Source organism: Desmodus rotundus, chromosome 3, assembly GCF_022682495.2.
Source record: "Desmodus rotundus isolate HL8 chromosome 3, HLdesRot8A.1, whole genome shotgun sequence".
NCBI classification, from domain to species: Eukaryota; Metazoa; Chordata; class Mammalia; order Chiroptera; family Phyllostomidae; genus Desmodus; species Desmodus rotundus.
In genome coordinates this window covers 193,231,912-193,244,671 of record NC_071389.1, presented here as the reverse complement: position 1 = coordinate 193,244,671, position 12,760 = coordinate 193,231,912, and the positions used below count along the sequence as shown (strand labels likewise).

Genomic DNA, 12,760 nt, shown 5'->3' with positions numbered 1-12,760 from the left:
TCGTTCCTGCTTCGAGCCCCTCCTCCCCCCCAAATAAACACCCCTCCCCACGCTTCGGGAGCCCGGACCGCCCCCTTCCTCCGTTGGCCCGGCGTGTTGCGAGGGACGGTGTAAGGGAGAGGGCTCGAGCCGGCAGGCGAGCTCCGGGAGTGCGAGAGGCGGGGCCCGCGGCGGCCGGGCCAGGGGTTGCGTGTGCGCGTGGCGGTGCGAACGAGTGCGCGTCGCGACCCGCCAGCCGTCTCGAGCAGAAGACCTGGGGAACGACGACCGCCAGTCGCCGAGGGGCACTGGGCCCGCGCGCGCGCACGCACGCACGCACGCGGGGGCGGGGGCAGGCGCGCGCCCGCCTGTCGCGACTGTCGGGGCCGAGGCCCAGGGGGAGGTGGCCTGTCGCGGGTCGCCCGGCTCCCGGAGGCGAGGGGGGCGCGGGCGGATGGCGGAAGGCGCCCAGCCGCAGCAGCCGCTTCAGCTCGGGCCCGGCGCCGCTGCCCGGGGGATGAAGCGGGAGTCGGAGCTGGAGCTGCCGGTGCCCGGAGGGGGTGGAGACGGAGCCGAGCCCGGCCTGAGCAAGCGGCCGCGCACCGAGGAGGCGGAGGCCGCCGACGACGACGGCGGCGGGATGCAGGTGACCGCCCGGGACGGGCGCCCCGTTACGGCGGGGGTGCGGCGCGGGGCGGGGGGGGGCGGCTCGGGGCTCCCCGGGCTTGGAGCGGGGAGGACTCCAGGGATCCTGGCTGGGAAGTGGGAGGGGGCCGTTCGGGGCCTGGTTGAAAGGTGGCGCGAGCTCCGGCTTGGAGGTGAAGGGTGCAGGAGGACCTTGGCGTACCCACGAGGATCCCGATTTCTGAGGGGACACGACACGTGGATAGGTTTTGGGGGGAAATTGAACATGGTTGAGATGGGTTCCATTTCTTCAAACAGTTCCATAGTTCCTTGAGGTGGAGTGGGAGCCAGGAGATCCTGCCCAAGAGAGCCACTGGACTGAGTCGAGGACGAGGGGACAGTGGTGGGAACCCCCCTATGAAGGAATACGTTTTTTGGCAGCCCTCGACCCACATTGCAATGTGGAAGGGGTGTGGCATATAAAGGAGAGGAATGAAAAGCGAGAAAACTCCTCGAGAGCCCAAAGGGGATGTGGCTTAGTTTGTGGGTAAACTCAGTTACATACACAAGGAGTGGGAGAAGTACAAGGAGTTACTGGTAGTGTTGTGGGGACAGCGTGGTGCTCGGTCGCATTAACTTTGTGGAGCTAGCTAATGGGTCTGAAGAGACACCATGACATGTCCCTCCTGTACTTTGCCAGTTGCATCTTACGTAGCTAAAGCATCAACTAGCTCTTTAATGTTCTCGGATATAAAAGAAAATTTACAAGGCTGTTAGAAGACTGGATTCTGAGCTGGGTGGGGAATGGGGAATTGTAGTTATGATGTCAGTTGACTTTGTAATTTGAGGAACAACATGAAATCTTCATAGGTTTTAGGATTTGGTCTCTGTTCAGTAAATAGTTGCTACGGAGTGGTGAGGGGTTCACTTACTAGCAGTTGTTTAGACATCTAATTCTCTTAGAATCATAGAATGTTAGAAGGGACCAGAGGCATTTTCCAGGGGTTCTTAACCTGGATAGACTTGGAAGAGTCTTATGCGAAATAGTAGTTTACGTGCACTTTTTTGGTGGGAAAGAGTCGATAGTTATTTTTGTTTTTCTTTTTGGAGTGGATTCAAGTCCCTAAATGTTTTAACCACTTCGTTTTATAGATGAGGACTCAAAAGTCCAAAGAAGTCTGGTATCTTGTCTAAGGCCAGCCAGTTAGCTGGTAGTAAAACTAGAACTGAAAGCCCAGTCTTCGAATTCCTATTCCTGTGCTCTCTCCATTACACCACTCTTGGAAATCTCTGCACTGCTGAAAGACTTCCTGTGCTCTGCTCCTGCTTTTCAAGGCTCTGCCTGACTTCCTGTGTTAGCGATGGAGCCGTGGTTCAGCCTGGCACGTTTACTGTGCTCGTTTCGGTCTCCTTTGCAGAGGCCACTCGGTTACTTCTGTGGATTTGGGTAAAGTGATCCTCTTTGTGTTTATTTTTGAATTCTTTTGTGTGCCTGATTTTGTTCTCCATTAGAACTCTGTCAGGCAGAGGGATTGTGAGAAGTAAAAGCTTGGGGCCATGGAAAAAATATAGAAGAATATGGGGAGACTTTAGATGAGGTGGGTTAATATTGGATGGTAAGGAGGGAAGGCTGGATGTTGGAGCCGGTGAGTGTGTACTGCTTGGTGTGTGCATATACCTGTGTATGTCTGTATTCATTTGTTGTGTCTGTCAATCATAGTTAACAGACTCCTCCTGTTACTCTTGGGGCCCATTATTTGCTGGTTGCCTTCAAATTGGCCAAGGACAGTAGTATTTGGAAGTGGAGCAGTGCATAGGGACTTTGGGGTATTCAGAGGAAGGAGTGGATTAGGTCCTTTGGGGACAAATGGGCAACTTAAATTACCCTACAGAGAATGCCTTTTTCATTCTGTGTATTTGTGTATGTTTATTTTTCAGTATATGCAGTTTCCTTGTTGTAGTTCCAACACACCTTGTCACACAGTATTCATATCATCGGTGATTTAGTGTCCTGACTGGCTGTACGGTTGTGGGAAGATCCCTTCTTCTGGGGCCTCTATTTCCTTAGTTGTAAAATAAAGTGTTTATACAAGATGAGTTCTAAGTTACCTTCTAAAAAATACGTCAAGTTCTCTGATCGTAAGGTACTTGGTGCTTACAATTTAGGTGGGGAGGCAACATGGGTGAAAAGTTTTAAAAAGTTTATATATAAATGGTTTATATATAAATGTAAGTTCAGAGGATCAGGAGTAGAGATACCACAGGGTAGATGCACGTCAAAGGCATTGCATAATCTAGAGACAAAGTATGCTGGTTATTTGTGCCTCTGGGTGCAGAGGATGGAGATGATTATTCCCGCTGGAATGGTCAAGGAAGGCTTAATGGGGAGTTGAAATTTGAGATATAATTGGGAGTAATAGAGAAACAATGTTCATGAAAAGATAAAATTTAAGCCTGGGTGACTTTCACCTCTAGGATGTACTTGTATCATTCTGAGAATAATTATAGAATATTTAATATTCATTTAACTAGTGCTTATTGCGCAACTGCTATGTGCCAGGCCCTGTTTTAGAGCCTAGGAGATATGGTAGTAAACTAAGGACCCTGCCCTTATGGAATGCATATTCTATTTGAAAGAGACAGACAGTAAAGAAATCAACAGCTTAGGTGGTGGTAAGTGCTAAGAGGCAGAACAAAGCAGGTAAAGGGATAGAGAGTGATGAAGAAGATGGTCAGGGAAGGCTTTGATGGGTGACCTTTGAATGGAGTGAGGGAATGGGCCTTTCAGATATTTGAGGGAAGAGGGCTCAGGAGAGGAACTGTGGGTACTGAGGCAGTTGCAGCTTCTGAGGCTAGGGCACCAACTGCCTCTTTAATGTCGTGGGGTAGAGACCCCTGTAGCTGGAGCAGAAAGAGCAGGGCTTTGGAGCCTTAGGAGAGGATATCAGTGGTGTAGAAATGTCTATAGGCTATTTGTAAATATACACTTTAAAAATCGTAGTGTAGCTGACCTTTTTGGTGTAGGGCTTATTTTATTTTTACTTATTTATTTATTTTTAGGAAAACAAAAATTTATTATCTTACAGATCTGGAGATCAAAAGTCCAAAATCAGCCCTGGCTGGTGTGGCTCAGTGGTTGAGCACCAGCCTGCGAACCAAAGGGTCGCTGGTTTGATTCCCAGTCAGGGCAGGTGCGTGGGTTGTGGGCCAGGCCCTCAGTAGGGGGTGTGGGAGAGGCAACCACACATTGATGCCTCTCTCCTTCTCTTTCTCTCTTACCTTCCCATCTCTCTAAAAATAAGTAAATAAAATCCTGAAAAAAACCCTCATCACTTCCTAATCATTAAAAAAAAAAGTCCAACATCAATCTCACTGATGTAAAGTTAAGATGTCAGCAGGCTGGTTGCTCCTAGGGACTCCAGGGGAGAATCCATTCTTTGCCTCTTCCAGTGCCTACAGGCTGCCTGCATCCCTTGGCTCCTTGGCTGGTGACTGTATCACGCCAGTCTCTGCTTCCGTTGTAACATGGCCTTCTCTCTAGATATGAGTTTGTCTTAAAGCATGCTTTTTTTTTTTTTTCCTTGCAGCTTAACACAAATAGAGTTTTTCTGAGGTCATAGCTCCTTCTGGGAAGCCTCCTGACGATTTAGTTCACAACAGCCACAGCCTTCTCTTGGCTCCTTTATATTGATGCTTAATTATGCATCATATGTATTGTCCCTTAATTGTGTTGTTATTCTTGTTCCCTGAGTGAGACTGTAAGCTTCTAGAAGATGGGAATGACATTTTCTTTGTATTTATTCTTTTTGAAAAAACTGATTCTAGAGAGAGAGGGGAAGGGAGGGAGAAAGGGGGAGGGGAGAGAAACATTGATGTGAGAGAGAAACATTGATCGGTTGCCTTTTGCACACGCCCCACCTGGGGACTGAACTGGAAACCTAGGCATGTGCCCTGACTGGGAATCGGCCTGATGACCTTTTAGTTTGCAGGGTGATGCCCAACCAACTGAGCCCCACGGACCAGGAGTCTTTGTATTCATTCTTAATACCTAATGCTTTTGGGTACATGGCCAGTGCTTAATGCCTGTTAAGTTGAAATTGAAATTCACCTTTCTTCCAAATAATTAAGGGATAGAAAAGAATGAAATTCAGAGGTGAGAGTACCTTCATGAAATTCCCCAATCTTTCGAGTGTCAAAAGATTAACCCCTTTTTTTGCCCTGGCTAATGTGGCTCAGTGGGTTGAGTGCTGGCCTGCGAACTGAAAGGTTGCCAGTTTAATTCCCAGTCAGGGCACATGCCTGGGTTGTGGGCCAGGTCCCCAGTTAGGGGCGTTCGAGAAGCAACCGATTCATGCATCTCTTGCACATTGATGTTTCTCTCCCTCTCTTTCTCCCTCTCTTCCCCTCTCTGTAAAAGTAAATAAATAAAAAATCTTTTTGTTTTAAAAGAAAAAGATTAACCCTTTCTTACAGAAGAAAGTTATTTCCTGGGGTTAATTTCTCAAGGCTGCTTATGAAATGGAGCTGTCTCTGAGCTGCAGATTCCAAAGCTGAGCCCTGTTGAGTTACAGCCACCAAGCTTTTGGAGTAAATCATTACTTCCCAAAGTGGACTGTAGTGAATGCAAGGGGGTCTGTGGTACTTATGTTGTAATCCTTAGGCTCACAAGGATAGAGAGGAAGGGCCGGTCCTTCAAGGGCAGGACCCTGAAGCTTTATGTGGGTGGAAGAGGAGTCAGCACTACCCTGGAAATGGTATAAAGACAGAGAGCCCTGAACCCTCCTGAAGCAGGAGGGAAGAGGTAAATCAACTTGCAAACTGGAATACTGTTCGAGAAATGAAGTTAGTTATTAAAAAGGATACCTGGCCATATTGTACTCTAACCTGGCGGAAGGTTAACTGTATAGATTGCAGAGGTTCATTTCACTTTACGCAAGTCTCATATGTATGAAAATTGGGCTTTCTGAAACATACTGATGAATGAATTCTTTTGGTTATCTGTTCTAGTGGATAAAAACAATTTAACAAAAATTCAGTCTTGGTGCAACTTTCCGGGAACTTAGCTGCTCTATAAGGCCAGGTGCATCTTAATGATTACTTGTAGCTTCTGGCAAAATTAAACAATTTTTATTTATTTATTGTTAGAGAGAGGGGAAGGGGTGGAGAAAGAGAGGCAGAGAAACATAGATGTGAGAGAGAAATATCTATCAGTTGCCTCTCAGATGCGTCCAGACCAGGGACTGAACCCACAACCCAGGCATGTGCCCTGACTGGGAATCAAACCAGCTAGCTCCCTTCCACTTTGCAGGATGATGCCCAAGCAAGTGAGCCACACTGGTCAGGGCCCAGCAAAATTCTTTATAGCGGTGAAATGTTGGTATGTGATTATTGTATGGCCAACCAACTGCCTCTAACCAGAGACTCATACATCCAATTTAGCTAAGTGGGTTCAGCAGTTCATATTAGTTGTTGATTCTAGTAGTAGGAAAACTTTTACTTGGTCTCAGGGAAGGGGCTCCAGGTAGCCTGAAATTGCTATGTGGATGCTGTATTTCTTGAAATAGTTTCTTTCCCATTTGCTCGTTTCTGGTTTTCTCTCCTCCTAGTGGAATACCTCTTTGGATTCTCATTTGGGTATTTGGTGCTGAAACTAAGCATGGTGCTGCCGTTTGAGTAGAGTCATAAAAGTAATGTGCTTTTCTTCCAAGTAATAATCACAGACATTCTCTCTAAAATTGTTTCATCTCTACTTGTCTTAGTCCGCATGGGCTGCCATAACAAAATACCATAGACTGGGTGGCTTAAACACAGACAGACATTTCTCACAGTTCTGGAAGCTGGAAGTCCAAGGTCAAGGTGCTGTAAGCTCATTGTCTGCTGAGGGTTGTCTTTTTGGCTTATACACAGCTACCTTCTTGCTCTGTGCTCACAGTGGCTTCTCCTGGGTGTGAGATCCTGGGGAGGGAAAGATACATCTCTTCCTCTTCTTATAAGGGCTCTAACCACATCGTGATGGTCCTGTCCTTATAATGTAATCTAAAGCTGATTACCTCCCAAAGGCCTCACCTCCAAATACCACCACAATACGGGCTAGAGCCTCAGTATATTAATTTTGGGGGAATACAGACATTCAGCCCATAACATTACCGGAATGGTAAATAGTATTGCAGATGCAGAAACTGAGGCATAGTCACGTAGAAATGATGAATTTTTTAAAAAGCCTCACAAAGAAGACTGCAAATGTAAAACTGGGAATGTCTTTGAGGAGAAATTCAGATCGATCTGAATTCAGAGTGACTCAAGAAATTAGCCCGAGTTGCTTTGTTTCTCAGCTCTCCCATTTTCTAGCCACCTTGTCATTTTTTCTCTCTCACACTGACATGTGAACACAGTAGACGTTAACTAGAGATTTAACTTTCATTTTGATATAAAGCAGGCTGGTGCAGACAGGCCTCAAGATTGCAGGACTGTGGAGAACGAAATTCACCATACTACTTCGTATGAACAAGAATGTGGCTCTAGTGAATTACTAGTTTGACACCTTTCAGGCTGTCAGTTTGATGTCAGGGTTTAATTGTAGAAACAATAAAGACGGTCATTTTAGTGAGTGGATTTGTTTGAGTTTTTGTTGATACATATTTGTGAAGCATAGTAGACGTCTTTATTCTGGGGCAGATGTGCATTCCAAGACAAGAGGGAAGAGCATCGGAGATGATGGAAAGGAAATGGCGGTAATCGGAGCAGGAGCAGACAGATGGAGTGAGGGATGGCGGCTGCATTGGGTGTTTTAGGGGGCCCCTAGGAGTATTGGGTTTCTCATTCTTCTCCCCTACAGCCCCAATACAAGCAGGCAGCTTACATGGCTAAGGTTTCATTATCTAATCCATCACAGATCAGCTTGACTAAACCCATTGGCTGGCGCTGATCTAGTTAGGAGGGTAATGCAAAGCTGCTTGAGCCAGGATTGGGGCAAATCGGATCAGAACTGCCAAGTGAATCCTGGACATATTTCTGTAATTTGGGTGGAGAAAGTAGTTTGGAAAATAACTTGGGGGCGGGGGTGAGAGGGAGAACAAGCGAGCTGTCAGCCACACATTTTTTTCAAATGTTGGCTTAGGGACTCTGAGGCGAAAGTGCTGGGAGGGTAAGCTATATTTCTTTGGAGAAGAGCCAAGTTACTCTTATTATCTGAGTCTGAACATTTTTTGGTCACTAATGCTCAGGAATGACCTTTTTTAGTAGCATTTGGAGATTCCAGTTGTGATCACTCTGTTGTGACTTTTTGAGTGATCCTTTAATCTAAGATGATATAATATGGGTTCAATCTCAATTTTTAAAGGGGAGATATTGTTATTACTATTATTACCAACCTTAGTATATAATTACACTTGTTATACATAGAGACTTGAAGTTTGGTGTAGTGAAGGAAACCCTTTTGAATCTCTCATGTTTGGGTTTGAATTCTGGCTCCTCCACTTACCAACTGAAGGATGACCTTTGGCAAGGTACTTAGCATCTGTACTCCCGTGTACGCACCTGTGAACTGGGAGAATTCATACGTGCTCCAGTGAGCTGCTGTAATGAATGACTGAGACGATTTAAAGTGCCTGTCGTGGACCCCAGCAGGGGATGTTTATGTCTTGCCTGCCCTATAACCTGCAGTACGGCACTCCCGAGAGTTCCTGCTTGTTCCTACATTAGCATGGAGTGGGCCACGCTCCTCCGATCCGGTGCCAGAGCTGGGAACTATCAGCACTAGAGATGAGCAGTGCGTTCAACTGGGAAACCTAGTGTCTGGTCATCAGGATGGAGAAGGCAAATGGATCTGGTCATGTGGCCTCTTTAGCTAGAGGAAGAGGAGACATCGGCCGAGGACTGACAGGACTCCTGAAGAATCACAGGACCTGCATCAGGCACGCGGGCCTTCCGTGGGGCGTGTGGGTGACAGATGTACACTGGCTGACTTTCTAGCCTTACTGCTTGCTACGCTCCCCCTTGAGGCCTGTGTTCAGAGGCTTGCGGTTCCCTGAGCACACTGGCACCCGGCTCTCCCATACCTCTTGTTTCTGTTCTTCATCCTGCAGTTCCTGCCTCACATCTCTCTGTAAGGCTCAGTCTTCCAGAGTCGGTTGGGATGTTGATTCCTCCTGGATGCCTTTTGTGTCCGCTCCCATCCCTCCCACAGTTTTGCAGGTTTCCAAAACATAATAATGTCCATAGCTCTGTTTTAGGTCTTTTAAGATTAACATTTGCTCAAGTGTCTGCCCTCCCACCCCTACCCAGACTGTGAGGTCAGGGGATCCTTCGGGGTTCTGAAGGATTAAGACTGTGCCTGGGACCAGGCTTCTTGTTGAATTGAACTTTGTCTTCCTGCTCCTCAGTTGGGGCCTGCAGATGGCTTTACTTTTTTCTCCAGTTTTTCCCTGGGGGGTCTGGCCCGTGTATTGCTTTCCAGCTCAAGTGAAGTCTGGGTGTTGTGGCATCTGTGAATAGGAACTGATCTTTTCTTTGATTTCGGGTTAAAGGTGAGAGAGAGGGTCTTTGAAAACAGAAGCCGGGGTGGAATTTAACTGCTGAGTGTGCTGGGTGGGCATGGCAACCTGATGTTTAGTTTCCTGTGCTCAGATATTAATGGTGTGCACGTGTACATGTGTAAAAAGTGCCTTTGTGATGGTGTGCTTAAGGAAAATAGAGCACCCACACAAGCCAGGGGCAATTAGAGCTAAACCGTTCCAGTTCGGCGGAGCGGTCTGTTGATCTACCCTCTACAGTGCTGCTGAGAGCTCCTGGAGTGTTGCAGTCGGCTGTGTTACCACCATGTGAGACCAGACCCATCTGATCGACTGTGGACTTTACCCTTTCCCTCTCAGTCATGAATTTCGTAAGCTATTGTAGCTTGTTTTTATGGATGTGGGAGCAATACTGAACTGAGACGCCTCACAAAATACATGCTATTATTTCAGGTTACTCATTGGATGTACTTGAAAAGGAGGAAGCTTGATACAGTTCTTTCAAATCTCGCCTTTGGAGACAGGCTCATAAAAGAATTTTACGGGAACCATCTCTCACTGGCCCTCGTTCTCCCTGCCTCCTTGCCTTTCAGCTTCTGCTCTGTGCTCCTGTGTAATCCTCAGCCTGCTCTCCAGCGTCAGCACTTCCCTTGCTGGTTTAGTTGGGGCCTCGTTAAAGGCAAACGGGTGTACTTTGTATTGCCTCTGGCTTTTTGGATTCCGAATGAATAAAGCAGTTCTGAGAAGGGAGAGACAGAGAGAATCCTGTAATATCACTTCCTCCTGTCGTGTCCTGCACAGAACATGGCATCTAGACGTTTCAGCTGAGGAGTTAAGGCTCAGGACACGTGATAAATACCACCTTTGAAGGAGATGACAATTTCGAATTGCCAAACGATAATGGTTGAGTTACTGCCTAAAAATGTATTTTCCCAAGGGCGGGAAAGAGCCTTTGAAGCGTGGACTTCCACATGGGTGTGTTCAACCATAACACTTGGGTTTTTTAGGGATCTCAGTCCCTAGATAACACCCCAGTATGTGGGATTTTTCCCACGTAGAGGCTGCCACCTCGGTTTCTCTTTTGACGAAGGAGAGAGTCTGCACCAAGTACTGGATGTTTTGTTCCCGGCGTGAGGTTTTTGAGGAGGCACACGGTTTAGTTTTCTTTTTGGCCGCGTCGATTTTGTTGGACCCTAATTGGGACTATCGCAAGCGAAGTGTGATTTATTGGGAGGAATGGTCGGGGTAGCTGTGTGGGACCCTCTTAGCTCTGGGGCTCAGGCTGGGGGCAGAACCCACACTGGCAGAACTAGAGGAACTGCAGACATTGTTGGGGGTGCTGGGCTGGAACACTTCTGGAACAGAGGCTCATGGGAAATTCTTCCAAATGCTTTATTTGAGCAGCTTTTTCCTCTGCCAGCTGGAGCCGTTTGGAGGAGGGGGTGTTAACTGCTGTCAGCCAGATGATTTCCACAGCAGACCTATGTGGATGTCATTTAGGGATTTATTTCAGGGGTGTGTTGCTTGTCCTGAGTCAGGAGGACTTGGGTTCCTTTTTCCTGGAAGTTGGTGGGCTTCTGCGAGCCTGCCCTGTTTATCTGGGACTGTCAGGCGAGTAGAAAAGCAGCTGCATAGTTAGCCCTTGTTGCGTGGAGCTTTATTTCATAGGTCATCCTGCCTTGGGGATTTTTATACAGCCCCAGTTACAGCCTTAAGTAATTCCTTTTTCTTTTCTTCCCTTCTGCAGTCCCATGTGCCACAAAAATTCTGAGGAGAGTAGGTAATAATTTCGGGTAGAAAGCAGGAATTGTTTTGCTCTTCCCACCACTTTCTTACTCAACTCCCCCCACCCCTTCCGCCAGTCCTTTGCAGAAAGAATCTGGCAAACGAGTTGCTTATTCTCACTAGCTTGTCCCCTGGTCAGTCTGAATATGAATGTGGCTTTGACAGTTTTCACCTGCTAGCTCTTGGTTTCTAGGGAATGGGATAGTGGCACTGTGTGGTTCCAAAGCAAGAACTGGCAAAAGTGGAAGACGTTTGTGGTGGCCCCCAGCACCCACAAAGCTTAACTCATTGGTTTGCACCTCATATAAGCTTCCAGGAACACTGTCACTGTCAGTGGCTGGCACAGTGGGTTTGAGGACTCTGTTTGAACTTCAGGAAGTCTGCACAATGGCTGCCTCTCACAGTGGGAGCTTTGGCAGAGCTTACGGGGAGTTGGTAGTACTTGTTTTAAACGTGTGACTGTGGTCTTACGCCGGACATCTCTGTGAGAGAGGCAGAGGCAGGTTTGTTTAAAGGACGGAGAGTAGCGCCGTACAGCTGTCCCTTGCGCGGTCCATTGCACGGACGTCTGTGTTTGCTGTCCTCACAGATTTCATTGCGTGATTTGTATATCGTATCCATGGTTTGACTCATGACTTTAAATAAGCTGATTTGGCTAATTTTGATGTCATCTTTGACTTTGAAGTGATGCTGGTCATATTTAAAAGGTCTGTGTTGGGCTTGGAGGTTAATATTTCTGTCAGCCACCCCCTCCCCACCCCCAGCTGCTGCTCACTTTGCATTTTAGACACATCTTTTGCCCCCGTACTCTCTTGTAGGCTTTAGCTGCTTGATGTCATAATAGACGTCACTTTTTGCAGCAACATTGTGGCTTTGAACTGGCTGTGTTGTACAGTGTTTGGAGATCAGTTGGTTATCGTTGGCATGTTACAGAGCCTTTCAATAGGTGCTTTTTAGGGACCGTAAGTGATTTTTGTCGACTGGATAGTAGTGCTTGGTTGGCAGCCACCCACGTGTCTGTCCTGCAGTTTTGTCTGTGCTTCCTTTGCGGTTCTCTCTGAGTAGTTCGCAGCAGGTGTTCCCCTGAAGGTTTTGCTTTGTGATCCAGGGAAACCTGTTCAAGCAACATTTATATTTGACTTTCCTGAGCTTGGTGTAGGGACCATTTACCCTTTCTGGATTTTCCCCACCGTGACTTGTCTTCTGCTGTTAGTTTTAGGGTAATAGTAGGTACTCGTGTGGTTTACCAGTGTCTTACTTAGAGTTTGAAGAAACGTGAAACATTTGACTGGTCCAGCGTTTTGTGTTAAGCATGGAAATTGTCTAATTGTCGGGAGGGGTATCCCGACCTGTTTTCCAATGATTACTCTTTGAGAAATAAGAGTTATCACTCTGCACACACACACACACACACACAAGTCAGATAGCTATGGACATTAAAGCACAATTTCCTTAACTATTGCAGTGCACTTCTCATAAGCAGATGTCATGACTGAAAATTCATGAAAAGACACTTAGCGAAGGGTCTCCCTCTTATCCCGGTGCCCCATCTGCCCTGTACCCCATTTGCGAACAGGCACCGCGTGGTCGTTTCTTGTGGTACTTCTCCGTTCTTTTTACACGAACAGCCGCACACCTGCCCCTTCTCTTGCTCTTTGTTTTTCTCATTTCCTATATTAGAGGCTCACTTTTTAAAATGTACCTGGGTCTGTTAATGTTTTCATTAGTGGTTTCTGTTCCTTTGTGCCGCGCTCAGGAAAGCTTTCCCACTCCAAAATTATAAAAAGTGGAATGGGCTTACAAACAGGCAGACCTGGGTTGGAAGCCCAGCGTTAGCACTTCGTAGCTGTGTGATCTTGGTT

The 12,760-nt window shown here is 47.0% G+C and overlaps 1 protein-coding gene across 21 annotated transcripts in view; it reads left to right on the top strand.

Annotated features, from left to right (window-relative positions):
• The window catches only part of RBFOX2 (RNA binding fox-1 homolog 2), a 259,939-nt gene continuing 247,179 nt past the window's right edge, over positions 1 to 12,760 (top strand). For 4 of the 21 annotated variants that reach the window (XM_053919488.2, XM_053919486.2, XM_053919482.2 and 1 more), the window contains exon 1: positions 15 to 625. In XM_053919488.2, coding sequence (XP_053775463.1) covers positions 434 to 625 — 192 coding nt within the window. In that variant the 5' untranslated portion in view covers positions 15 to 433. Of the gene's footprint in view, positions 626 to 12,760 lie in introns of all 21 variants that reach the window. The other 17 variants (XM_053919495.2, XM_053919493.2, XM_053919484.2 and 14 more) reach the window with 10 other exon arrangements.